This window comes from Bombus fervidus, chromosome 9 (genome assembly GCF_041682495.2).
Source record: "Bombus fervidus isolate BK054 chromosome 9, iyBomFerv1, whole genome shotgun sequence".
Lineage (NCBI taxonomy): Eukaryota > Metazoa > Arthropoda > Insecta > Hymenoptera > Apidae > Bombus > Bombus fervidus.
The window spans coordinates 10,669,604-10,697,602 of NC_091525.1; the positions used below are offsets into that span (position 1 = coordinate 10,669,604).

At 38.6% G+C, this 27,999-nt stretch overlaps 2 protein-coding genes and 1 long non-coding RNA gene across 14 annotated transcripts in view; 1 reads left to right on the plus strand and 2 right to left on the minus strand.

Annotated features, from left to right (window-relative positions):
• Window positions 1-2,250: 2,250 nt before the first annotated feature.
• Window positions 2,251-12,215, minus strand: Nmnat (nicotinamide mononucleotide adenylyltransferase). Of its 4 annotated transcripts, none has more exons than XM_072010968.1 (6): window positions 11,881-12,214; window positions 11,110-11,519; window positions 10,924-11,025; window positions 10,684-10,850; window positions 9,187-9,553; window positions 2,272-2,439 (listed from the first exon to the last, which is right to left on the minus strand). In XM_072010968.1, the coding sequence occupies exons 1-6, from the start codon at window positions 12,197-12,199 to the stop codon at window positions 2,410-2,412; spliced, it is 1,395 nt and encodes a 464-aa protein (XP_071867069.1). In that variant the 5' UTR covers window positions 12,200-12,214; the 3' UTR covers window positions 2,272-2,409. The 4 variants fall into 4 exon arrangements, with proteins under 4 accessions (XP_071867071.1, XP_071867069.1, XP_071867070.1 ...); XM_072010969.1 differs by lacking the exon at window positions 9,187-9,553 and adding an exon at window positions 9,555-9,594; XM_072010970.1 differs by lacking the exon at window positions 9,187-9,553 and having other exon boundaries at window positions 2,251-2,439.
• An 882-nt stretch (window positions 12,216-13,097) lies between these two features.
• Window positions 13,098-27,999, plus strand: part of LOC139991173 (uncharacterized) — a 143,964-nt gene continuing 129,062 nt past the window's right edge. Inside the window, exons 1-2 of the long non-coding RNA XR_011800746.1 lie at window positions 13,098-13,229; window positions 13,463-13,582. This is a non-coding gene — a long non-coding RNA (uncharacterized lncRNA). The remainder of the gene's footprint in view (window positions 13,230-13,462; window positions 13,583-27,999) is intronic.
• Window positions 17,015-27,999, minus strand: part of Mxd (MAX dimerization protein) — a 233,250-nt gene continuing 222,265 nt past the window's right edge. For 8 of the 9 annotated variants that reach the window (XM_072011077.1, XM_072011079.1, XM_072011078.1 and 5 more), the window contains exon 8: window positions 17,015-27,327. The gene's annotated coding sequence lies outside the window, so the exon portion shown is untranslated. Of the gene's footprint in view, window positions 27,448-27,999 lie in introns of all 9 variants that reach the window. The other variant, XM_072011081.1, reaches the window with a different exon arrangement.

A 27,999-nucleotide genomic window follows, 5' to 3' on the forward strand; every position in this document is an offset into this window, starting at 1 on the left:
AATTTGGAAGTTTCGCGGTTGGTAAGATCCTCTATACTCTGCGAAACCATAGAAAAATGCTAATCGTTTGGATCAATCGTCTAACTTCGATCTTTCCGCCTCGCATTGTTTTAAAATAAACCATTACATCAACGAACGCCTTGTAAAGAACAAAATGTGTAATACAAGATTCGTATAACGTTCGAATATACAAAGTGTCCTCTGTGATTAATGGTACGGCCAGGAAGAGGATGATTCTACATAAAAAATAATTCGAAGATCAGCCACTTCATGGTGGTACCAATTCGTAAAATGCGTTCTTCGATATTTCGATCTAGACGTAGAATTAAAAAATCATCGTCCAATTGACGCTGTAGCTTTGAATTTACATATGTTGCCACGTGCTTGCATGACCATTGACATCGTTTCGAAACGACACTCGCAAATTGACCGACCGTAGCAAGTACCAAAGCATAAGTCGTTTCCATCGTCGTGTCATTAAATCGAAATAACGCACCGCCAAAGTTAATACGCAACATCCACAGCGGCTAGGATTGTCGCGGATATTGCAAAATTATAACTGTAGCCATAATAGTAGACACGCAACTTGTGAGATACGAATAAAATGACGCTATTGTAAGAAAGTAGCAGCGTTGTACGTAAAGAGATACTATACAAACGGATCCTTAACGATTGTAATGATCTTGATTCATGGAGACAGCTTAATAGCCTGTTACGTAAGATAGTATAGTCTTTTTTTAAGCTTCAATGGAGATAATAATTTAACAAAGGTTTGAAAGTTTAAAGTTGACAGAAGCAGTTCTATGGTTAGCTGGGTGAAATTATTTTTCCCTTCAGACTACTTCCGTTTCTGTAAGTTCTCGTAAAAGTGGAAATCATAATCTGTTACAATTGGTAACGTGCCAGTATTAAACAGAGTTTCTATCTTTTTTCTTTTCTTTTTTTTTTTTTTTTCAATATTTGAATACATGCTTTTCGACAAGTTTCTGAATTCTTGTGAAATTTTAACGATAAAGAAGATGATGTCACACGAAATTTAATTGGTAATACGACCTATCCGTGAATTCGTGAATAAATTGTTTATATGACGTAACTTTGTTTAGAATGATCGAACGAGTTGACACCATTTTCTCTAACATTAATAGTGCAAAAAGATGTATCAAATTCTAACGTTGAAAAATATGGTCCGAGTATAAAAGAACGGAATCAAAAAACTTTTTTTCTTTTTAAAAAACAAGCAGTGCTGGGGAAATAATGTTCGAACAGAGGAACATTCCAATTGATCAGCGATCATAACGTTAGCAACAATAAGGTCCTCGCTAAGAGTCATACTTTGTATGGTAATTTTAATGACAGTGTAAATACTTGCTGCAGCGATAAAATAAATGAATACTAACCACTAGAATTGGCAAAAGAATACAAAGTATACATAGGCATACGTATACGATTTTTTTACGTCTTTTTCTTTTTTCAGGCTTATTTATATTACACGTGTTATGATCTCTCAATGTTGTATTTCAAAAAAGCAATTCCTATTTCAGCACATCTTCTCAAGCTTTTGCATCTTATATCAAAACAGGTACAAGTTTTTGCTTTTTAATATTTAAACAAGATAAGAGGTCTTAATCTTACTATTCTTATATAGCCCGTAAGATTTACATCTAGCTTTCTCCTATTTGAATAATATAAAAATAACAGAAAATAGAAACGAAATAAATAATAGCTCCTCATAAATAATTGAAATATAAATAAAATAGCTAGTAATACATTATTATAAAAAATCTTATAAAATAAACGACCGTACAATAAACAAAACCTTTCCTCCTAAATGATGTCCAACCTTAAACATTTCCAATTGTTATAGTACATTATTTTATACTAAAAAAAAAAAAAAAACAAACCTTAGGTATTTCGGAAAGTTCATAACGATTTCTTACGATCGATATTAAGTTCCATTGTTTTTCAATCTCGCCAGAAACTTTCCAAGCAACCCAACAAAAGGAAAAGATAACAGATCAATCTATTCCTTCGCTCCATTCGCTCGTAAAGAATTTCAATTGAGAAAAAGAATCGAAAGTCGTAAAATCTACAAGTCTTGTCAAGTGATTCGTAAGGATTTGACCAAACCTCCCCAGCACTGCGATAAACGGAAATCCTAGTCGCGGCTGGTCGCGCAATCGATCAGGACGTTCTCGCGCATACTAAAGCTCTGAATGTTCTCGTAGGCGTGTACGTTCTTGTTGTTGTTGATGTAGCTGTTGATGTTGTTGCTGTTAGCCGTGCTACTAACGCGACTGGCGCCGTTACTACCGCGATTGTTAGTAGCAGTATTAGTACGTTTAGCAGTAAGGCAGGGGCCGCATCGGATTGGCATGGGTCGAGCAGCAACGAGACAGTCAATTATCTGTCTTACAGTAGGCATGCAGGTTTTGCTGTACCCTGGAAAACACATATCACATGCTCCATCAGAACCGAACCACACATCGACTTCTATCACGCCATCGGGGGTTTATTTCGCTTGTCTCGTCTTCCTTTTTACGATGATCTTTGCGCGGCGACCACCGTTTTCGAATTTTGGCCAAAAATTGAGAAAGAGACGTCTCCGTCGAACACGATTCCTATACACCGATGAATTTCATGAAATTTGGCATCCATCGCGATTCGATTAATGGAAAATCTAAAAAGAGGGCTCGGGTGTATATTTCCGTAACGATCGAATAAAGATCTATAGATTTGGAGTGGAGTGCTGTAACGTGACACGTGGATGTTTTGAAATTCGAAATCGATCGAACGTTAACTTAGCTAAGGAAGATACGAGAAGAGAGTTTGGAGAGATTTTTTAATAATCGCGAAACAGCGGATATGTATATCGGAGTTGCAAATGTGAAGAATCTTCTTGTTCTTGGAATAGGGATTTAGACGAATATAAAATATGGACCTGTGATGGAAGACAAAATTATGATAATTTGATTTTTAATACGTTGAATACCACGCAGTGTTATTAAATAAATTTCCGCTAGGCCACGCGTGTCACAATACCAAGTATTCTCTGCTAAATACTCCCATCGATATTTTAGTAATGCGAGTCGCTCAAGTGGTGGTTTCAAGAATGATCTCTCGTTTCGTTTGTTCGCAATATTAGAACCACTAGCTGTTGTTGAATATAATGAAGGAAAGTGTGGTATAGATTATTCCCACCGAATGGTTTCTTATGCCACCAAAATTAGAAAAGGAATCAAATGGTACAGAAAACTTGGCGTCCAACTCCTTCTGGGAATTTCTGTTGAAAACGCATTGACGGCTTACAAAATTGTAACAACGAAGGATATAAATATCAGAAGTTATTAGCTGTAAAATTATTAGGGTTGTTTGAAAATACAAAAAATTCTTATCTTCGATGGAGTCAGCATAATATCGCCGTTCGGAAAAATGATTCCGGAAGAAGCATTAGACGCGCATACAAATAAAATATCTTATGCAAATAAAAGACGTCGAATGGACCGAACAAAGACGCAAAAAATTTAAAGAAAACAACAACTTATTGTCCAAATTGTCCCGACCAACTTCAGCTATGTATAGAATGCTTTAAAGTTTTACATTCTAAATAATTTGTTTAATAAACCATTTTCGTATTACTTTTATAACAATTCAACAGTTTTATTATTATGCAATATCTTTTCAAATACCTACGACGATCCTTCGCAAGCAGTCAAATAAGCGACACTCGAATATGGGTTACGCGGCCCGACCATAAATTTTGCTGACATCCGAATACGGATGTCGTGGCAGTCAACGTGCTATTGTGACTAAACTGTCGGGATTTTTCATCTTCGTCCTTCCTTTCCTATTGATTAAGGAAGATTCATTTCTAGATTCTTATGGAAATTATATTTCTTTTATTTCTCTAGATCGTTTTTTGCCTCTTTTTAGATCATCCTCGCGTTTTCGACATGATAGCGTTAACAAGTGACATTAACGTTAACGTATGGCGAGATCTCTTAAGTAATAGTGAATATCACGCGTAATCTGTAACGTTACTTAAAAATACTAACAATACCGTATGCTTAATATACGATAGGATTATTTAAAAAATTGAACAGTAATACTGATCTGTACACAGTCAAATTGTACGCCTTCTTCTCTTTCTTCAATTTTTCAGGGAACACTTCACGGTACGAATACTAATGAGAGAAACTGTTTAGACAACGAAGATTTTTATTCGACAAGCGATTGCATGATAGAAGTCGTGATGGCCAAACACATTTCACATGTCTCACGAAATAATCGAAAAATACAGACAACAAAGAAACGAACGATACAGGAATAGAAAAAAGAAGCGGAATTGGTCCAAAAAGATACAAGGGTGGCCTAGAGCCGTTTTAGTCGCATTTAGGAAGCACTTTTACATGAATTTTAAACAATGAATACCGTCAGCTTGAGCATATTTCTCGCCACCTTCGTCTATCTACGTTACTATACAAATAACAAGAGCGGAACAACAGTTTGCTCGAAAGGGGAGGGGGGGGGATGTGTAAAAGAATTAGGCTTGCGCATCAAGACTAAAGAAAAAGAACAGGGCTGTGATAGAAAGGAGGACGATGGTGTGTGTGTGTGTTCGAGAACAAAACAATTTGTCCTTATCGACTAAGAAATAAAGAATGAAACAAAATGTAAAAAAGTATCGCATCTCGCAAAATCATTCGCAGACACGATGCACCTTGACAGTGGCTCGTCAAAATAGGCGCGATTGCTGGCAGAACAATGGAAAATTAGGCACTATGAAAACACAGGTAATACGCCTAAGAAGCTCAGCCATTATATCAAACAACGATTCGTTTCCATTGCACCTAAGCGTATTTACAATCGAGTCTTGTGACTCTCGTTAATGATTAATCTGAGCAAACGTTTGATAATAAAAATCTTGTAAAAGAAAGAAGGAAAGAGAGAGAGAGAGAGAGAAAAAAAAAGTATCGATCGTAAAAGGAAAGATATTTGTCACAGATTGCTCTGTATATTCTTCTCCTTCCAAGAACGATTTCATCACAGTTAGATGCAGTGGAGTGGTTGATCAATATTTGGAAAAAATATTCGCTAAAAGACAGCAATTACGATCGCTGGATGGATTTCTCTAAGCGAGACTTACGACAAAAAGAGAGGCGCATGACACCGTGCATACAGGATACAAAAAGATACGAAAGAGAGAGATTGACTTAAAAAAAAAAAAGAGAAAAAAAAATAGAAATACGAATATACGCATAAAAATTACTCATTATGCTCGATGAGCGACAGTGACGGAATCGAGGAACGTTCCTCGTTTTCTCTCCCTTCTCGATCTCCCTTTGAATCGCTTTTGTTGAAAAAATATCGACGATTTCAAACTATCATACACAGAGCTATACCGTTCGAAAGAGTAAAAAACACGATGTCTAAAAAGATATTAAAAGACAATTGGCACGTTCTCAATAAACATTATTTGGCAGAGGTGTAATGTATGTATGTATGTGTAAACCGTAATCAATTAATTAATCGTTATATCGTCAGATTCGTCGCGCAGAAAGGCAGTCTGTCACTAAATTCGCGAATAATTCATTCTCGTGAAAACGAAAATGCACGTCCTCTTTATCGTTTCATCTGACCCCCTTTTGTTTTTCTTTTGATCCCTTTCTTCCTTTGCACACGACGAAAGGTAAACTGAGATCAGCGGGTTCTATTAGAAGCGACATTAATTAATCACGGCCTCCCCGATCGATGTACCGCAGCCCATCGTAACGCATCGCTTACGTAGTTTATATGTATAGAATACTTTATGGTTAATCGAAACCATTCTTTATTCTCTTCGTATAATATTGACGAGTTAATTGTAGGATTGTCTCGATAATTTACTGTTCTCGATGCTCGTGCGTTGTCAAGAACTCATTTCTCTTCCACAATAGTTTGTAGTCTTCCTTTTATCTCGTATTTATTTGAAATTTATCGAGCATTTTTCTTTAATATTTCCTTCCAACGCACGCGACAACGAAACACCCCGTGATTCATTTAATTTGTTTAATCACGCTCAATAGCAGCGACTGTTAGTTCAGTTCGTTATAACGCAATAATAATAATATACATATATAATATCGTTTTCTCTGGTTGTATTCCTATCCTAAAGGAGTTCTCCCAAGGCCTGTGTACTCTTGTATGCATATCGTTTTAGAACTCTTTTCCTTCTATTCACGACGAACAACGTGCGGCTCAACAATGTCACGCTTTGAGATCTTGCTCTATTTTCTCTCTCTTTTTATGCAATATTTTTTTGGCGGATTTTCGTAAAGAGTCTCGGTCGCGTGAACATCATCGTTATTAATTAAATAGAATCTGTGAGTAGGATCAAATCTCGTAACATTTGGCGTTTCTTTTTCTCTCGGTAAAGAACCTCTTTCCCGAGTTATAAATATATATGTATATGTATATGTATATATATATTTCTTTATCTTCTTTCATCTTTATATAGATACGTATATTCGTTAACTAAGTTTCTATTATAATGTGAAAAATCTTGTATCTGTTGAAGACGATATATCGATCAGAATTATCACAAGAGAGTCGATAAGTCTGCATCCTAAGGTTTGCAGTTAGCCTAACGAGAGTTCAAACTAATTTGTGTCGTGTATAATAATAATATATGTATATATTTCTTGCAACATTTTTTCTTTAACTAACGTGAGCGATTTCCTTAGAACAAATTACGTTCCTCCAAATTCGTTGAATTTTTATATCGTCCTTCTAATTTCATTATAGAGCGGTTTCCTTTTCGCTAATTATCTTAATTCCATGCTTGGTCAGGATCATCTTTACAGTTTCGTTGTCCCTGACTTTAGGCTTCTCTATCCAATTGATGTCATCTTGCGTTTCGTCCTCCCTTCCTAAACTTTCCACCAGAGAATCCAAATTGTCCGTGGACGAATCCACGTATCGAACATTGTCCGCCGATCTCTGCAACGATTTGCATCTTCTGGAGCTTCTAGAAGCGCGTATGTTATCCGCTGAGCCGATCAGCTTGCTGTTCTTAGGCCTCAGAACTTTGTCATTGTTTCTGGAAGATGTTCTGGCCGATTGAAGATTATCCACCGAGGAATAACGTCTCTTATCTTGAGAAACGTTGACAGGATCCTCGGCTGGTTTTTTTCTAAATAACGATCCCTTGCGATTCACGCGCCTGGAATTACTAGACAGGATAGCCAACTCGTCTTTAGGAATAAAATATTTATCGCGTGATTTCTTTTTAATAACAGCCGAATCGGAGATATTGAAAGACTTGGAAAATTGTATTTCGCTTATTTGATCGCTAAACTTTCGATCATTCGCCGACTCTGGTCCGCTCTGGAAGCCACAGTTCTCGATCTCGAAGCTGTCATCGTCCAGAGACGGATTAGTCGCGATACTGTCGCCGATTCTAGAACTGTTCTTAGGAAGACTTCTCGAGGAAGACTCGAACGCTCGACTATGAGTCAAATCTCTTGGATCCCTGGTAGAGTACGATCTTGGCTCCTGATCGGGGTTGAAAGTGGCACAGATCTCGTTGCAGATCTCACAAACCTCGCATAGCTGATCGCAGTCGGTCGTGGAGGAAATGAGTTTCCGATCCAAGGTGTCAGTCGACTCTTGCAAATTCCAAGAACTACAAATATCGCATTCCGTAGAATCTTCGTCGACGATGGAACTGCAATTGGAACGCAGGATTACTTCTTCCGTTCCCATTATCTCTTCCGTCCTTAAAGACAATTCGTTCACGTAGCAGCAGGCAGAGCAGAATTCGTCGGTTTGCATGTCTAGTTCGTTCGCCGTGATCAGCTGAGACGTACTGTCCGCTTTGGAAGGATCTTCGTAACACACTTCCTGGATCTTCTTAATGGACTCGCAGCTCTTCGATTTCTTCGAGAACGTTTCCTCGGTCTTCGATCTCCTTCTAGAAATCGTCCTCGAATCGTTCGTGGTGATCACCGAATCGAGACTTCCTTTTAACGACGCGTCGTACCGTTTCACTTTCTTGGTTCTTTCATCGCTGATCATGGACGCGTGGATCTTCGATCGAGATTTGCTCTCTCTTTTAGGGCTCTTTGATCTCGACGAAGAAGCATTCGAGACAGTCTTATAGAACGTTTCTTCCGATTGCGTGCCCGAGTCGACGCTCTTTTCTATTGCTTCGCTCTCTTTCACTCTTTTCTCGTCACTTTCATTATGTATTCTCATCTGACCGTTCTTTGTCTTCCTGGGACTCTTGCGCGCGTTCACCACTGACTTCACATACTTACCATCTATCTCTAGGCTTACGTCCTTCTTCGAGGACTTGTCATCTAAGGCCAACGAGTCATCGGAGGCTTCTCTCACGATCTCCGTTCCATCATCGACTATCTCTTGTATCTTTACGGTGCTCTCGTCGCTAACGGACGACGGAACAGGCGACTGCACCAAAAGACTCAATTTATCGATACTTCCATCCGACTCGCCTTTGTATATCGTGATCTCGCCTTTACCCTGTACCCCGTTCTCTTCAACAATCAACGTCGTACCTTCCTTGTCGAAAGGATTATGAATCATCGCGCTAACTAAAACTAACACCTGCGTGTTTGAGCATCGAACGCTATCATTAGGAAAGTCGTCCTGATCGCAAATCTCGTCGCTTCCCTTTGGATCAGGGTATTGTTTTTTGCGCGATAGACTTCCCTGCTGAGTCTCTATAGAGTCGTTCGATCGTTGTTTACCTAACCAGGAATCTTTATGCTTGTCTTGGACTTCGTCTTCGACCGTGTCGTCCAAGCCGTACCGCGTGAGCCTGTAATCCTCCTTGTCTACGCTAAAATCGGATAAAGCGCCTTCGTGGCGTCCTCCACCATTGTCCATAGCGGACATCGTCGAGGACGAGACAGTCGAAGATGAAATAGACGATCTAGCTTCGCGACTCATGACTCTACTCCCTCCTGATTCTACATCAACGACGTCGTACTGGACTCGAAGTCTGTTACTAGTCTCTGACGATTTAACTACGCTATTTTTCGCCTCGATTAACGGCTTCGTATTAAGTTTGACGAGATTCTCGCGTTTCGACGAGGTGGCTACACCCGGGGACACCTCTTCCAATTGACTCGATCGGGGCTGTACCCTGACTACCTTCCTAACTTTCCTATCATCGTCAACGAAACCTACCTCGTCGAGGATCTGCGACTCGCCGGTTTCGGTGGCGATGATCTGTTTCGCGAGACCTGGATACGCGGCCTTCGCGGTCGTTATATGTTTGGCGTTGCCGTTCTCGGCAACGAGAGCGCTAATGAATTTCTCGCGCGCCTCCTCGAGGCCACCGCAGCCGGCGTGACGGGAGGCCACGCAAGCCATGTTTGTTGCGTTCTGGATATTCTTACGCAGAACGGTATCAGGCACATCGATGGATATAATTTCGATCGGACTCGGGGAGTCCATGGTAACGTCGCTAGGCGACGGCGTGAGAAAGGTGCTTTGATACTTGGAATCAATGGTCAAGTAATTATTCGCGTTGGGCGAGGTCAGTTCCAACTTACTTCAGTGTCCAAGTAGATTGGCAGCGTGAAAAACAAGACACTATTTTTTATATGGTCTTCGTTAATTCGATGCTTGATAGAAGTCCGATTCAGGGCAAAGTTGTTCCACTAATTTTTTTTATCGAATTACATCTTGACATCGAGATATTTATGTCACATTTATGTAAATTCGTTATTCAATTTCTTTGTTTAATTATGTTCTGAATGGTAAAGGGAATTGAATGAAGCAAGGAAAATTACCTTTATCCGTGAATCGGTACTTTCCCCACGATTAGCGAATTGAATACAATTTAAATTAAATAAAAAAAAAAAAAAATTCAGTTGCTAAAATTTATTTGTAATTACAGTCGAGTTACTAGGAAATAGATCTGATTAGATTTACATAATAAATAAAAGATTCTTAGACTAGATAATATATTGCTGCATATTGTTTATACGAGATGTGTTAACCCTTTTAATACTCAATAAGTTCTTTTTAGAATTGTTTGGCACCTGTTGCTTTATGAGTATTTATCGAATAAACAATTCGAAAGATTTATAAGAATATAGTATTTTTAGTGTTGAAATATTTTTATCAACTAGACCTAATATCTAATATTAAGTTACATTATATCGCCCATGTATGTTTGGTAATCATATGTATCTTATAAAAAATACATTATTACATTTTCTTATGAAATAAATCTATATACTACCAATTATTTTTTTAACATCCTTTATATCATTTATAAAATATTTAAAAAACTACTTTGTAGAAAACAAAAATTCCATATCTCCCTTCTTATTCAACATTCAAATATTTATATATTTAAAAATCAATATATTGATTATTATAATCCATCTTATGACTAATGCATTGATGTTATTGAGTAATAATAGGGTTAAATTTTAATTATAAAATATACAACTGTGTATGTGTATGACTGTACAACTTTACAACATCTTAGATCAACCTATTCTGTATGTTCTAAACTCACCAACTATGAGGAATATGAATGCTATAAAAATATATTCTTTTCGTACAAAATACATAAAAATAAATTTTTGTTTAAATCTACTGGAAGACATACTATTAAGTTCCCACTAGTTAAGTGAACAATCGTTTCAGTGAAATTATGTTTAAACTCACATTGTCGATGTTGTTGACTTTGCATCATAAATTCCTTGCTTATAGACATAATCAATCACAGAATCTTGTACGAGATACCTGACACTCTCACCTCGTTTCAATGCTCTCCTTATTCTAGTTGAGCTAACTTCATTTGGAATCCATTCAGTTACTATGTATATATTGTGCTGTACAGAAATTAATTATAAGAATACTAGGTTGATGTAAAAGATATATAACAATTGTTGATAAGACAATTACCATATACTTAGAAAGAATATCTGAATCATATATGAACTTATTTGGATTAGAACCTTCCCTTGTAATAACTACCAGACCATATTCTCCAACAATTGCATCGATCTGCAAATATAAAATTATAAAAATTTTCTTTAATTATCAAAACATTATAAATAGCAAAATAAAATAAATAAAAGTGTTACTTACGTCTTCTTCAGCCCAAAGATCATAGGTTCCAAAACTTTCTAATAGATCAGCACCGCACAATAATTTAATTTGGATTGGAGTATGGTCAGAACTATTTTTTACATTTTCTGGAATCCATTCCAGATCCTCCGCTGATACATTATGTTTGACATTAGCCCAGTCAAATACCACAGAGTTCAATAAATTTTGATGATACTGTAAACTTAATCTAGTCTTTGTCCAACCATTCTGTCTAGTTTCCCAAGTGCTAAGTCGAATCCATTCGCTGTTTTGTAAAGCTAATCTCAACATAGCACATCTGTGCGTTGCGCTTGCCAGTTCTTTCTTAGCATATGCATCATGTACAGGAGATATAACACCGCCAACTACAATATGCGTTCCCATTCTGTGAAGATGATCTCTGGCTATTTCTGTAAATTTCCAATAAAAGGTTACTACATTGTCAAAAGAAAATTACATTTAATATTTTAATTATGAAACAATTTCTACAAAATATAGAATTGTATGAATAATTTAAACTTGTTAATTAATACAAAATTTTATTTGCAAATCTGATTAAAAATTCATATCCTAAATAATTCTTATTTGTGAACGTCGACAACACCAATTCGGATTGTTTACACGGTGTTATCTTAACAATGTTCCGATTCGTTCAAATAATCAACAAATCTTAAATGTCGTAAAATTCGTCTACTATATTGTACGCGAATTGAAGAATTTTGTGTTTATATGAAGGCTCGATATTGATTATAAGGAATGATATATATGTACCAAACATTCTTAAATGCATATTGGTTGGAGGGTTATAACTGCCACACGACATAAGAATAACACGCGTTGGTGCCATTTTTTCTTCTTTTGTCCCGCAGCATGTGATGACAGCACGTTTACTTGACTGCTGGAACTCTCTTCTTGTAGTTTTGTATAAGCAGGACACGGAACATTTAGATTGAATAATAGTACGAGGTAAAACGTTACGCGAGACACCGTAACATCCAACCACAGTGTACGAACTACACACTGACTGATGTTTCAGCCATATTTGAGACGGTGCTACTACAGGAGTCAATTGAGATATTGTTTTCAACATGATCGTCTTAAATAATCTTTAAAACTTGTCAACTTTTACATATTGCATAATCTTTATATTTTATCAGTTTTTATATAAGCCAGTAACTACTGTAGTCAATGAGAAAATTTCGAAACGATAGTCAATTATTAATTTGATGCACGTCGAAATATCACCCTGTCTTTTCAAGAGGCTCTTCAAAACGATCTACTGTATTGACTTAATAGAATATATAATTTGTATCGATATCTCAATTTATTTATATCAAGACGTTTATCAATCTATTTATTACGTAAAAGAAGCGACACAAATAGACTTTAAGCATATAGAAAATTTTAAATCTACGAAAATTATATGTAAGTATTAGTAATAAATAACTTTAGAAGATTAAATAATTTTTCTATATAGAAATAATAGATTTAAAATAATTTACAAGGCTATTGGAATGTTTGATGCTAACAAGAATTGTGCTAATATAGTGTAAAGACAATAATTACATAATAATGCAAATGATATTGAATGTTTAATTTTCAATTACGTGTTCCTAAATCATTATACATATTTAAACATACATAGGTTATAAAATAGTATCGTAAATTTTATATCATAAACGTAAAGAGCATTTTGACATATAATTATTATTTATTAAGTATTGTATTAATTTCAATATCTTTATCCTTCCTTTAATATTGCTATGCTTAACCAATACCGATTAACAATTTAATTAATAACATAGGAGCATATCATGTGTAATATTTTGTTTTTTCTAGTTAATTAATAATTCTTACTGATATTATATTTTATTAATAATTTGTAACATATTAAATGAGTTTTACAATATATTACGAATATAATACATTTCTTAACTTTTATATATTAAGGAATTACTTTTATTTGATTCAAGTATTCAGTAAAAAATATGGCGCGAGAACATTTCAAAGGCGCCAAAGTACAATCGATATTATCGATGCCTGCGATACATTGGAGGGACAGCTTCAGAATGATCAAAGAATTGAATGTGCGATTCACCGTATCGTCAGAAAATTTTTAAGTACGTATTTTTACCTTTTTTTGCATGTTATATGAAAATAATAGCATTTTTATTGTTAATACATTGTTACATTATTATCCGTTCATAACGAAATGTAACATAAATGTGGACTATTTCTTTCTTTATTTAAAATCAATATGTTAACTGCGTAATAAATTCACTAAGACTTAAAATCTTATAGAATTGACTTTTTGAATTCTAGAACATTCTAATTGTATTAAATTTCTTAACAGATTCCTTGTGTGATATATGTACATCGTTCAACTGAGATTACTATGAATGTATCTTCAGCATGAGTCAGCAACGTCAGTAATATTAGCGGCAGAAAGGTGTTCTTGATTATTCTGCGATAGGTGAGTCGTAAATTTTCCACGCCAAGAAATTATGGCTTGGCAAAGTTGGCTATGAGATTGAATAATTGTAAAACGCTTTCTAAACGGAATATCTACGAGACAATATCAATCTTTGAAGAATTGTTCGATAATTATTTTTTCTTAACAACAAAGTAATATAAAAACAGTTTAATTACCATTTACTGGTGTCTAAATGGTATGTTAATAAGTATTTATTGCGCCATCCGTACATTTCAGTGTTATAATATGTAGTACATACACCAACAGTCCATAAAATATGCAGAAAGACTATAATACTATTCTGATAGTCGAATCGAACTCCTTGCACGATTGCCCTTCTCTGCTCTTTTCCCGTGGTGTCTGAATATGAATTGCAAAATAAGATAAACGTAAATATCGGATAGAAATATTTTGATATAATTGATGAAGTTTATTGTTAAAGTATATAATTTCCCATAGTATATACGATAATGATAGTAATCGTGGCTATACCACTGACTATACGTTCTCGGTTGACCTATTCTACTTTGACGAAGTGACGGAAATCATGGGAAGGATAGGTACACGTCCCTTGTATACCCCTTCCACTGATGGATTTAGTAGTAGAGGATGCATTAAGCGAGACACTGTTTACTTATTCTCATTCTGTCAACTAACCAGAATAGTTTTTTTATTTTGTGTGGCTTTCAGCGAAATCATATTTTTCAAAATTTTCATTTACATTATTGTTACGTAAGATTTACTTCAGAGTATTTTCATTTAAATTCTAAAATACCAAAATATCAACGCGTAGATATTGTAGCTGCACAAAATTGAAAATGTACTTCATTTAAAACAATTAGTGAATTAATTGCGAGCATAATTTCACTGTTATTGAGGAACTAAAGTTCTTATCTCTTAACTTCTTATATATGCAAATGTAATAGTACAATGTGAGAAGCTATATTGGTATTATCATTTAAAATAGGAAAATTCTTGTCCTCTTTAGTATACTAAAACGTCCATGGTCTAAACAGGATTCTAATTGAAGAAACATGTAAGTTCAACTATCGTTACAGATCTTCAAACTTCGCTCTTTTCATCCACAAAGATCTATTTTCTTCAATTTTCCCTTCCAAAATCAAGCAAGCAACTTCTACATAGACTCGACCACTCTACTGGCCAATCTCCTTTCCACTTACATCCTTTTACCAAACATCATTTTTCACATTTTCAGAAATCAAGTCCGTGAACTCTCAAGGACGCATGTAATCCAACAAATGCAACCTTTTTTCATCAAGATCCAATTCACGCTTCCGTTGCATCTTCATCTTCGCCTACACACTTTCGACCAGGTAGACTCGTCCTTGGCGGAAGGGTGGTATCGGCCATGCGGAAACGAGCCACGTGTCGTTAAGCAGCGCGTGCTCGTGATACATGGTTCCGCGAAACTCGGTCGCCCGGAGACCGAGGCTCGAAGGGCGTAGGTTGGCCGGATTTCGCTTGGAGGGTCCGATTGTGCTCGGTGTCTCGTAATTAGTGGGGTGCGTAGCAACGCGTGCTTCACCGTCATTACGTCACAAACCTCGATACAGACATGCATCACGATTCCTTTGCCAGACACGTTGTATGCTCGAGCTCGGTATAATGACGTCACTTCGTTCATTTTGCCCGGATCTTCTCTTCCATTCTGTCGATTCGGTCCGACGTCGAGCTCTCACACCTTCGAACTCGATTCGTTCTGCCAGACCTTATTACGTGCCGAGTCCTCACGGACTTTGCCTCGCAACTCGGAACACCGAAGTATGCATGTTTCCTTGAGATTGAAGCCGGGGATGAACCCTCGTTTTTGTCAGGAATTTCTCGTGGATCTTCTCTGCTCGTCTCTCGGATTGCATTCCCTTCGAGGTGGAATTTGAATGAAACGAATATCGCTGTTTACGTTTGTTTCGGTTTCCAGGCGATTTTGATGTTTCCAGAGAAATATACAAGGACTTGGCGATTCATTGCTGATAATTTCTAATTTTGAAGAATCTGATACGAATTATTGACAGGAATGAAATGGAATTTATTTGGGGATTGCGTCAAATGCTAGATATTAAACTTAAAGCGTAGGACACTTAAGATGAAATTACAAGAACTTACTCTAATCAAATGTATTTGATTCTATCTCTCATAGGAGATTTTATATAAATAGTATATGTAATATATTATTTCAATGTGTTTTCTAGGAAGATTATTTTTTAATTTAGTGGCATTGAATATTTATTAAATCAAACAACGATTATTGTACGAACATAAGAGGTCTCATACTGTTTCACAAGTTTCTTGCCAATAATAGTTGTTTCAGATATGTACTGTTTCTTTGAATACAGAGTATGCACATCATACCTTGTTAGAGATTGTTTTATGCTTTAAAATCGGAGACTGCTTTTATTCGGCAATTAAATGCTTTAATTTTCTTATCTTATCATACGGAATCCTATGATTACATTTTTTAAATCTCACAGAAACATACGATTCCTGAATTGTCTGCTTATCTTAATGAGTATTGTTATCGTCTATCTAGATCCAACAATTTTGTAAAATTTGGGGAAATAGAAGTATTGTGATAACGTATATCTTTTATAATCTTTTCTATGTATGTAAATATAATTATAATAACATTTTAATGCATCTCTGTTACCTTGAGAAAACAGTACATAAATTAGTTTATTTACTTTTCTCAATGATGCGATTATGTAACTTTCTGGTCTTTCATGAATTAAACAACCGAATATTACAAAACGCAAACACGTTTCCGCGGCAAAACGAAGCTATACATACGCTTAAGTCCGGGTACACGCAACCACTTTCGGATAATTCAATAATCCAGCGTATTGGCAGGATAACAGGTCCGTGCGTGTTATCGTATCGGCGCTGCAACTTGATTACGTCTCATAATAAATTGAAACCCTCATTTCTAGGAAAGAACGAGCGACGGTATCTGTAATTTTTGCCCACAAGTAAGAAATCAATACTCTGATACGGTTATAAATCCACAAGATGGCGACAGAACGCGCGTATCGTGTTTGATCTTTCGCGCTCGAAAGAGGACAGGGTGGCCGAAGAGGTAAATCGTTTCGAAGAACAAATAAAAACGCGAGATCGTCGTGCACGCCGATAGATAGCTTATCTTCGATGCCGTAAAAGACCAGGAATGTAACGCGGCACGGATTCAATTTTACCACAAACGGTCGCGATTCCGTGAAATTACCGTCCCGAATTCGAAAGAGCGGAACTCGATCGCGTAAGAAAAAAAAGTTCGTCGAATTGTTCTTCGAACTGGAAATTAACCCTGTAAAACGACGAAGAAAATGAAGAAAAAATTCTTGTTCTCACCTTTTGTTCCTGTAATTTAAGATTGGCTAATTTAGGATAGGTCAGTGGGAAAATGAAACGTACTCGCGGATCTTAATAATACACAAATTTTATTTTATTCATTTTTTTTTTCTTCCCGCAGAATCGAGGAAATCATTTGTTGAGAGAACAAAACCACTGCAATACGAATAGCAGTTACAAGTAAATATGTACAATAATATAAGTGGTTGCCTTTCTTTCTTTATTTTTTTTTTTTTTTTGTGTTTTTGCTTTATCATCGGTTTCCTGTTTTCTCTGTTTTGTGGTTTATTACTCCTACTTTCGCACTGTTAATGATAATTGATAATGATAATCAATTAATTAATTAAGAATAATAATGATAATAATTATAAGAATCGTACTGAATCATCATACATCCACCCGGTAAATAGAGGTTCAATCGTAGGCATACCAATCGACCATTATCGAATCATGACAATATTGACAAATTGACAGAATGTGCCTTTTTTTTTAAGCTAGCTTCGCATTTCATCCGTTCACTCTCCCTCTCTCTCTCTCTCTCTCTCTCTCTCTCTCACTCTCACTCTCTCTATCTGTCACTCTTTCTCTCTCTCCCTAATTCACCCCTATTTCTCCTCAGTACAGCATCTCCATTTATTATCTCTCTTATATCACCCGCTTTTCGTTACTGTTCTTCTAATTCCCTTTCCTGCTTCGTTACACGTTAATTTCGTTCAGCTCGCGTTTCTGTTTGCGCGTAATTTTTCGACATACACCCCGCAACACTCAGCAAAATCTTACACTCTCTCTCCTACTCGCATTTTCTCTCACTCTACGTAAATGTTTCTCCTGATATTTCATAGTGTATCTTTCGTATGCTTTCTAACTCCCCGCCCAATCTCTTTCTCAACCGCTACTTCGTCCTTTCTTCGTCGCTTCTATCACCCTCTGTTTATTCTCATCGTTCGCGCGACGCAATCAAAAATTTCGACGTTCGCTACGATTCCGCTTCTCCACGCCCCTTCTTCGTCGGCTCTCTCATTTTTTTCTTTCATCAGTTCCCTAAGATTAAGTCCACTAAGCATCCCCTACCATTGATTAAATGCTCGTCGCGACGAGAGAGGGCCGAACGTGGCTTTTCCCGAGGACCGTACTTTTCCACCATCGTTTACTCGCTTTTCGTCTCCCTGTAAACGTTCCACTGTTCCCCTGCTCTCTTCCCTCAACCCTTTTGTCCGTTCCTCTTGCACACGCACGCACGCGCCACATCTCCCTCTCATTCTTTCGTTCGATCCGCACCGCACCTTCCCACGAAAATTCTCGTCGATCTCTCGCGTGGGCTATATCCTCCTTCCGTTCAACCTCCCGCGCACCTGTCCTTTGCCCGTGTTTCTCTCTCCCCCTGTACCCATCCCTGTACACCCCTGTTTCTCCCAGCGCTCAAGCCGTTTCGTCGGTTTAAATCCCCTTCGTGTGCTCACCCTCTCGAGGATCGTCCTTGCCTGGTCTACGCGGCTCTCGTCGCCTCCTTTCCTCCCTGTGCCCGTCGCACCCCCCGTTTTCCTTTGCTTCCCTTGCCTGGCCAGAGAGACGTTTTTTGTTCGTGGCAGTTTTACGTGGCTCAACAACGACCGAGAAAAGGACCGCACTTTTCGTCTGAAGGAGTATCGCCACGCGGCAATTGCGCGATTGCAACGTCGGCACCGTGAAACCTACGCTTTTACCATCCACTTTCTTTCCCTCGTTTCCGGTTACCCTGTGTGCTCGTATCATCGTTTCCTCGTCAGCGTCGAAGTTTCTCGTGACGAGCTTCGGCTCGAATTCAAAGCACCTGCGTTGTCGGTTCGTTCGGGTCACCAAGCGAGTAGACCAAGTGTACCGGCACGTTAGAACCGTTTCTTGCCTCGTTAGAGTATTCAGAAACGACGCTGTCGATACGGCTGGTTACTCTTTGGTGACAAAGGTCGCTCTTAGGTTACCTTGTTCGCGTGTATCGAGAGAGATCTTTGGGATCTCTGGTTGTCAAGAACTATGTTCGAGTTTGGGATATACGTATATATTAAGATCTTAGAAATTTCGAGCTGAAAGGAACCGGTGATTATTCCAAACGAAGGGGTTCGATCGTTCGACGTAAGGAAAAATCGACGTTACGCGAGTGCATGGACGATCCTCGAGTTACAAATCAGATCGATGTCTGTGGTCGAGCGCAACAGGAGACGACACTCACGCTCTCTCCTTCATTCCGTTATTCTTCGTGTATTTTTTTTTTTTTCCTTTATTCGAAATGTCTTTTGTTGTTTTTTGTCTGTTTCATCGTAACATTTTTTACTTTTTTGGTATCTTGTTTTCTCTGAAAAAGAAATGCCCATCTCGCACATAACGAACACGTTAACGGCGACGTGTGTTGGGTCATTAAAAAGGTTCTGGTCTCGATCCCCCTTTTTTTTCTTTTTTTGTTCTTTTTCGTTTACCCCTCCTCTGTCATCGTTACTCTTCCTTTCGCCGACGATCTCCGTCGTATTTTCGATTTTCTCGTTTTTTATTTTTTTGTCGTTAAATAGTAATCATCTAAACAATGAAAGCGGCAAAACGTCTCGAGGAAAAAGGTGTCCCTGAGCGCGACGGAGGGAGACGACGACGACACAATGCTTCTTTGGGAGGGAGAAAAAAAGACCGTTCGTCGCCCTTCGTCGTCTTCGTCCCTTTCACGCCCACGATTATTTAGTCGCACCTGCACAGGACTGCGCGACACGTCCAGCTTACAAGTACAAAGGATTAACTACGATACGCTCGATGATTCCGGTTATGATGATTTCTTTCGTTATTTCTCTTTTTCTATTCTTTCGCAGCTTGTTACTTGTTTCGTATTCTATCGTTCATTTTCGTTCTTACTCTTCATGTTGTTTAATTTCGTTTCTGGTTCTTTCTTTTATTTTTATTCCATTAGCTTTGTTTATTTATTGGTCGGGAGTAATTATAATTATATCGTACGCAAACATGAGATATCTCTGGACGGGTCGGATCTGTCCTGCGCAGGTATTCGTAAAAAGAGGGACGCTCTTCTCAAAAAGTTGCATCATTTGTGAAATCGCATCAACTAAGTTCCTATGTTCTTTAAATCCTTATTACAAGTACGGTAGTAATAATAGTAGAAGTAATAGCAGCAGTAGTAGTAGTAGTAGTAGTAGTAGTAGTAGTAGTAGTAGTAGTAGTAGTAGTGTAGTAGTAGTAGTAGTGTAGTAGTAGTAGTAGTAGTAGTAGTAGTAGTAGTAGTAGTAGTAGTAGTAGTAGTAGTAGTAGTAGTAGTAGTAGTAGCAGTAGTAGTAGTAGTAGTAGTAGTAGTAGTAGTAGTAGTAGTAGTAGTAGTAGTAGTATTAATAGTAGGTTTTTTCTTCACTTTTTTTTTATTCGTTTTTATGTTTAAGCATTTTTTTATCCTTTAGTTTTTCTGGTTCTGATAATCTAATAGACATCTAAAAATAACACCCATTTTTTTCATTATTATTTCATATTTGTATTTTTCCTCCTTATCTCATCTCTTTTTTTATTTTTATTCTTAGTTATCGATCAAGTATTACTTAAAGATTCCTTAAACGTTAGATTGAGGGCCGCGTGACACGTACAGTGAGCTCAAGCGTTTCGCGATTTGATTCGCTGATTTTCTTCTTTTTTTAGGGGGAGGAGGGGAGGCGGGATGTGTGTGTGTGTGTGTGTATGTATGTATGTGTTCATGCGAGAAAAGATCATCCAGTCACCTCGATGATTTTCGTTCGATCCTCATCTTCATCGATCCCGGATCAATCGATCGATCGTGTCAAGTGTCACGTTTATTCGCCGATACGTGTCGTATGACACGTGTCGCTAATTATTTATAACGCACGAATCCAGCAAAAATTCGAACGAATCGCTCGAAACGACACCGAGGTGAAATCGAATAAAAGTTCGCGATACCCTTGAGCTCAGAATGAACCGCAGCTTTTGCATATCGTCGTTTGAATTATACATCTTACATATATTTCTAGCGGCTGGAGTAACAAGTTTGTTTCATTATTTCTTGTCGTTCGTTTCGTCAGTTCAATACTGCATCAATTCATATTGCTGCTGTTGTGATCTGTGCCCAAACCGTCATTCGCGATAAACCATTCACGCTAATTACGCTACGCTCCACCGCTCTAACTTTGTCTCTATATCTCTTTCATCGCAATCTACGTTCCTCACATACGCGCCTGAGGCAATTCTTCCTATGCGTTGGTGCATCGATCTTTCTTGTTACGACCTCTCGCCCCCTCGTTCCAACTGCCAACCCTCTCTTGAAAACTCGAAAATTTCCTCCACCATCCCTCTTCTTTCTCTCTTTGCCCTTTCTCCCTCTAGCATTGATCCTCCCCGATTTCTCTGCTTCCCGTATTTCCCCTCTCTCGTGTTAATTTTAATATCACATTTTCTTGGGAACAGACTGGCCCGATATATCTTTGAAACAGAATCTGGTGATCGCTGGCTATTTCAATCAATTTTCTGGCTTTTCTTCGTTTTCTTATCTTCCTTCTTTTGGTGCGAGGCGTCCGACGTTGAAACGATCGAAATTAGATGGCGAACAGTTGACTGCAAGCTTCATAGATTTGTTAATTTGCAAATTCATGGTACGTAATATTTGACGCTAACTTTGGTAGAATTATTGAAGAACGAGGAATATAGTTTGGAAAATAATTATAAAGCTGAAGCTTAAGGACGATTTAGAAACACGCGAGCGCCACGTTCAGTTATCAGAAAATCAACATCGATGAAACATCGTCGACACATCGTCGGTTATGCCCATTTCGCGATACTTGTCTTTCTTGGTTTTTCTCTGATTTTCATCGATTTTGACGGGTAAAAATAAATCACAATACATCGGGCGAGTACGTCCCAGTTTAATATATAGAATACATACATCTTTATCTCGCTACAAGGTACTACGAACCCAGATCAAAAAACGATAAGATCCATCGTTTTTCTTCATTTTTTTTCTTTTTTGTGTTTTTTTTTTTTTTGTTTTCTTATTTATTTCATGTGTATGTGTGTTTCTTCGTAAGAGATATTTTACGGCACGTACAACGACTGGATGGCAACGACGAAACGAAAATAAAAGTTCGCGAACGCGTGGAAAGAATGTGAGAAAAAATAAGTGGAAAAGAGTATAATTAGAGAAGGAAACAAAAAAAAAAAAAAAAAGGAAAGAAAGAACTAAAATAAAAAGAGAAAAGAAAAAAAGGGCTATAACTTTCACGAAGGAGCGTTCATCAACGATCTACACGTTGAAGAGACATTCATCGTTTAATAATCACTTAATGAAACTTTTTACTTCGTGGAATTGTTAATTTATTTTTTATTTGTTCTGTATCCCACTCATCAACTTTCTCCAAATAGGTTTTTCTTTTTTGTTACTTTTGTAGTCTTTTTATATAATTTATGCTCCTTCTGTCTTAATTTCCCTCTTTTTTTTTGTATTTTCCTCTTTTCCCACTTCTGATATCTTTCTTCTTGGTGTTTATCGTTCTACTCTTTTCGTTTCATCCTCTCTCTTTTTCTTTCTTTCATCTTTTCTTTTTCTTATCCCTTCCCCCGTTTGTATTAGTTTTCCCATCGTTTACTAAAAAAAAAAAAAAAAAGGAAAAAAGATACATCTAAACTCGTCGGTCGTGAATCGAAGGTTACCCTAATCATACTCTCTGTCGAAAATCAACGGCGTTTAGTTCTCTTCTCTCTCATTTCTCCGTCCTGTTTCTTATTGTACCTTTCTTCGCAACTTCACGAACGACAGCCAACGAGTAAGACATAAAAAGGAGAATAAAACAGACATAAACGAAAATTAACGCAAACAATTACCAACGAGATAATATAAACAATTGGATATGTCTTCCTATCATTGGTCGAGCGATGCGTCGCGCGATTCGATCGTCGCGAACACGATCATCGATAAAGCAACGTGATCGCAATAGAAATTTCAGCTTGAATCCTGCTCATGATACGATATTTAAAAGAAAAGAGAACGATAAAAAAATGAGCTGCAACGACATCCATGAAACCTATTTGCAACATCTGCAAAAGAAAAATGTATATTTCTTAAAATTCTTAAAATTTCAATAAACAATTCAATAAATTCTAATATATTAAAAGATCAAGTATCGCCGGAAGTTTGACTATTTCTCGATAAAAGTTCAAAAGGAAGATGCATCGCGAAGAAGGCATTTTCGTGAGATTTTCCAATGAAGTAGAAACGATCTGGACGCATCGATCGTCTGAGCCTTCCAAGAGGACAGCCGAGGACCTTTTCAACCTGATCGTTTCTCTTCCTCACTTCCTTTTTTCCCGTCTTGCTGGTCGATTTCGAGTCCTACCGTTTTATATTTGATGTGTATACACGGCCGCGGTAAATCTTCTGCAACAACCAATATGATTGCGTTTCAGCTATAGAATAAGGTCGATTGTTGATACAACAACGACTGTACGGGAGTATCATTTATGTTTAATATTAAAAAGTCGCGGCTTGCCTTGCTGAAAATATTTCATTCGGCTTGGTCGCTTTCCTGGTAGGATTCGAGACTTCGACCATGATCTCTGCTCTTATCTTGCTTGTTTTTCTTCATTCCTTCGCATTGTACAAAGTTCGATCCCCGAAAGTACCTTTCTTTTCTTCCAGTTGACTGTCGTTCGCGTTTTAAAAACTGTTTCCGCCTCTTCCTCCACTGACAATCCAATTCGATCGACACGAATTTTCGTCTTCGTCGTCTCTGTTTAATTTTTACGTCGACTTTTCCTCCTTAAAATGTACGATCACGCTCATCGAAGTATCGTCAGATTGTTTGTTCCGCATGTAAAAAATCCGAGGGCACTCTCCGCGAGAAAACGCGCGTTCTCCAGATTCGGTTTGTTTTACCCCACCCCGAGATCCTATTCTCGCGAAAGGTTATACCGCGTAATCTCTCTCTCTTTTTTTTTTAATCTTTTTATTCTTCATTTTTTTTCTGCTATTTTCTTACAAACTAACCGCCGTTTAAAACCATTTTGTGTTTTGCTTTTTTCGTTTTTTTCTTTTTTTTCTTTATTTCTTCGTTTCTTTTTAAATCAGAGATCACTCGTTTACGTTTGGTAATCAGTCTATCTGGTCTGCGTAAACCTAGCCAGAAAACTCGACTCGAACAACTGCTGCCTCGCTGTTTTCGATCCAGGGGCCGCGGATCGATTTTTTGTATCAACCTGTCGCGATTAATTCAAAAGCCTAGTATAATCCTCTAATTCCCTTCGTTTCCAATTTTTAAACCGAACGATCGACGGTCCAGTTCCGATAGCTCGCACAACCATCGAGGAACAGTCTTTTGGATTAGAATTTCGCCACTACGCCAATTAAGATACTCATAGGACGATCGTTGCCGAGATCCAGCGTGCCCCTCGTTAAGAAACACGAGAAACGGTGGAACACGAGCCGTTGATCGTCGTCGGTTATCCTTTCTCCACGAAGTTTCACTCGAGCCGCAAAGTGAAAACTTCGAGTTATAATTAGACGATCGATTTTTCTTCATCAAAGCGATCTCTGTCGCGTAACAGGCTTACGCATCGATCGATCCCGTTCCCCGGACCTCTTTGGACCCTTGTACGACCTTATTTTCTTCCAAAATCTTCTCCGCTACGACGTTCATCCTAATTAGTTTTCTCTTCCATCGTTCTCTCACGCACACCAGAAACATTGTTCCCTGTTTTATACCTGACACTCGGGACCCTTCTTCGTCTCCTATTTTCGCGTCTTGCTCTTTCCCTTACCGTTTCTTCTCCACTCCTGACCCTAAAGAAACGCCGATTTCGTGGCTCTGGATGGAAACAACAACGCGTGATCGTTCAACAACAACAGGTAGTGTGCCGGTTCAAGCCTCGAACAACCAACGAGGGACTTAACAGGAATTTGTACTCTTTGAATGCGTGTGTTACAACGAAACGATGTTTAAACGTTTACTTATCACGTAATAAAGATTACACGAACCGTCTCCACCATCAAAGGTGACTCACTCCCCTTAATTATACAAGAATCGTTACGTTACGATTCACGTATACGTGGTACTTCTTTATTTTTCTCACTTTTTTTCTCTTCTTTTTTTCAGGTTATTTTAATTCTTTTTTTTTTTTTTTTTTATTAACTCTCGCGAGGATCCTCTGTGTACGCGTATGTAATGAGTGCTCACATGTGTTCGTGTATGTGTGTACGTGTGTGTATGCATATGCGTGTCCTTACTTTAGAAGTGTGTACGCTTTTACTTCGATCTCGTTCCCTTTCTTTTCTTCGTGTTTCCTCCCTCTCTGTATCTGTCCGTCCCTCCCGACTCGTTATTTCGTATAGGTCATACACTCGCGTGTAACCTTCGAAAGGTGGAAGTTCTTTCGGTTTCGTTAATTAACCGTAGGATTCCCGAAGAAATTTGTCGACATGCTTGCGATTCAGTCTCCCCTGTTTTGGAACGATAATAGTCCCATCCGTGCTTCCTAACTTCGTTTCATCCTTGATTTTGCTAATTCGATGTACAATCTTCCATAGCAGCTGCTGCTACCTCCACCTTTCTTCCCTTCTTCGCCCTTTTCAACGTTTGTAGACCTCCAACCCATTCCTCTCTTCAAACACTTCTACATCTTCTCCATTTTATTTTTTTATATTTTTTTTTTTTTCAAGTATTTTGTTTCTTATTTGGTACGCGCGATCACGCAGACTGTACAACGCGACGGAAATGAAGGCTCTTCTTCCGCAGAGGAGTACACCAAAGGCGCTCCTAGTTTAATAACGATCGTCAAAAGGCAGACGATCGAGGATCGTCGTGGAACCGACACGTGAAAACGTTGCTTCCCGCTGTTCGCGCTGTCTATCGTTCGTGTGCTTCCCTCGCGAACGTTTCTTGTTTCTTTTCTTCCTCCGCTTCTTTCATCCCTTTCTTCCCATTGTTTCCAAAGGGTAGGCGTACACTCGAATGGAGTTGCTTTTATGAAGAGTAGAGTCGACGGCGCGTGTTCCATGACGCCATCGTCGAAGCGCGAACAAAGAAGCGTGGCGCCTCTCCTCCCGTCGGAAGCGAAAACAACAAACTCGCAAAATCAAATCGCCCACCCTGGACGAGCCTTCCGCGATCGGAAGCGGACAGCGGCGGCGATAAAAATCATACATCTCGGAAAAGATAGAGCGGCGAATATTATCTGTCCTACTCGGTCAGTTTCAAATGCATCGTGCGTGTTTGCAGTTACTTGGACGCGTCCTCGAGACCCATCACGAAGGAATTGCTCAAATTTACACATTGAATTATACGAAAAGAGACCCGAGACGAGGGTCGATCGACGAAGCTTCTAAAAGATGGTGGTGGAAGCGCTGTTTCGCGCCAGCGTGCGCATATTGTTAGAATTTCCACGAGTTTCGTCTAATGCCGATCGATCAGTGGCAGCGACCGGTGACTCGTCGATCTCTCGCGTCTGATCGATCGTCGTTCTCCGATCGACATCACCCGATTCTTTTAAAAACGCCGTTTCCTCCGTGATGGTTCCGTGTCGAGAAAGAAACGCTCGAAATTCGCTTCTTACTTTCTCCACCGTGCTCTCCGCTCGATAAATTTAGTCTCCCTTAAAAATATGTACAATACTCGATCCACAATTTACACGTGACGTTCGATTGCTTTACGCTCGTTTCTCGCGTTTCTTCCTCTCATTTCATTATTTATCGCGAGGCACGCGAATTACATACGTCTCCTTACATACGTGGTTACATCCGTCATTGATCTCTTCGTTCGCGATAATCAGTTTCTAACTGAACCTAAGTTCTATCGTAATTCGCCAAAGTTCGACGCGTCCCTGTTCCTTCTACCCCTATTCTTCGATCTTCTACATTCGTGTCTAGCGATCCTTCAACTTGTTGTTCGAAGTCGTTTTTCTCATCCCTTCTTTCTTCTTCCACGCTTCGTTCTTCTGTCGCAGTCAGCTAGAAGTCTGTACGTATGTACACGCGCGTACACACCGCTGATGTCGCCTCTTGACGCCCGTTGTTTGGGCGTCACGGTGCGCGTCTCGCGACCCTACGAGAGTGCACCAAAGGGGTAGGTGCGTAAGTGCGTGTACGCGAGTTGATATTTCGCACGCCGTCGATCTTCGCACGCTTGGATGGCTTCTTCCTTCGTTCTTCTCTCTTCTTCCATTTCTTCCAGTTTTTCCGCCGCTTCCACCCCGACTCTCCCCCTCTCCTCACCTGTCGTGTTCACGTGCGTTTCTCTTCTTTCCCTCGTGTTTCTCTCTCCCTCGCCCTCTTTTCCATCGCTTCTTCCTCTTCCTCCGCTCTCCTCTGCTCTTTTGCGCCCTCAAATGCTCTCCCTCCACGTTCTTCCGCCGCCACCGCGCCACCTCTTTGTCTGCAAATAGCCCAGAGGTACGGACGTGAGAATTTTGTTTATCGAGGATCTCCGAGCTGCTTTTTCACCACCCTCTTTTTCTACGCGTTCCGCTCCCTCTCAAACCTCGCGATGTTAGTTCTGGTGGCGGGTTACGATTGTAAAAAAAAAAAAAGCGGGAGATTTACATTCTGACAGGTTTTCGGTAAATATTTCGCGAGAAACCGAGAACAACCGTTCTTTTTTCGTTCGCGGTGAAATTCAATTCACGCTTGACGTGTGCGTGATAACGTGAGTGAAGATACATCACGATGTAACATAAGAGGGATTTATTCTGTGTAACTATAGCGACAGGCAGCGTTCGCGGAACAATTTACAGTTTATTACATTCACGTACTCGTCCTTTAAACTGCGCGATATTTTGGTTAAAGACGATTCTCGTTTCTACCACAAAATATTAACAAATGAATAATACAGTTCAGTCCACGAATATTCAAAGATTTCTTGCAACTAACAGCATTTTCCATAATTAGGTTGTGTTTCTAGAAGAGAAGACAGAGATTTTATCTCTTCATTTTCAACCCTTTGCATTCTCGAAAGCCACGGTAGCGATAACGCTTCCTCATAGAACTTGTTATTCTGGAATTTGTTGCACGTTGGAAACACGAAGTGGAAAAATGTTCTTACGAAGTT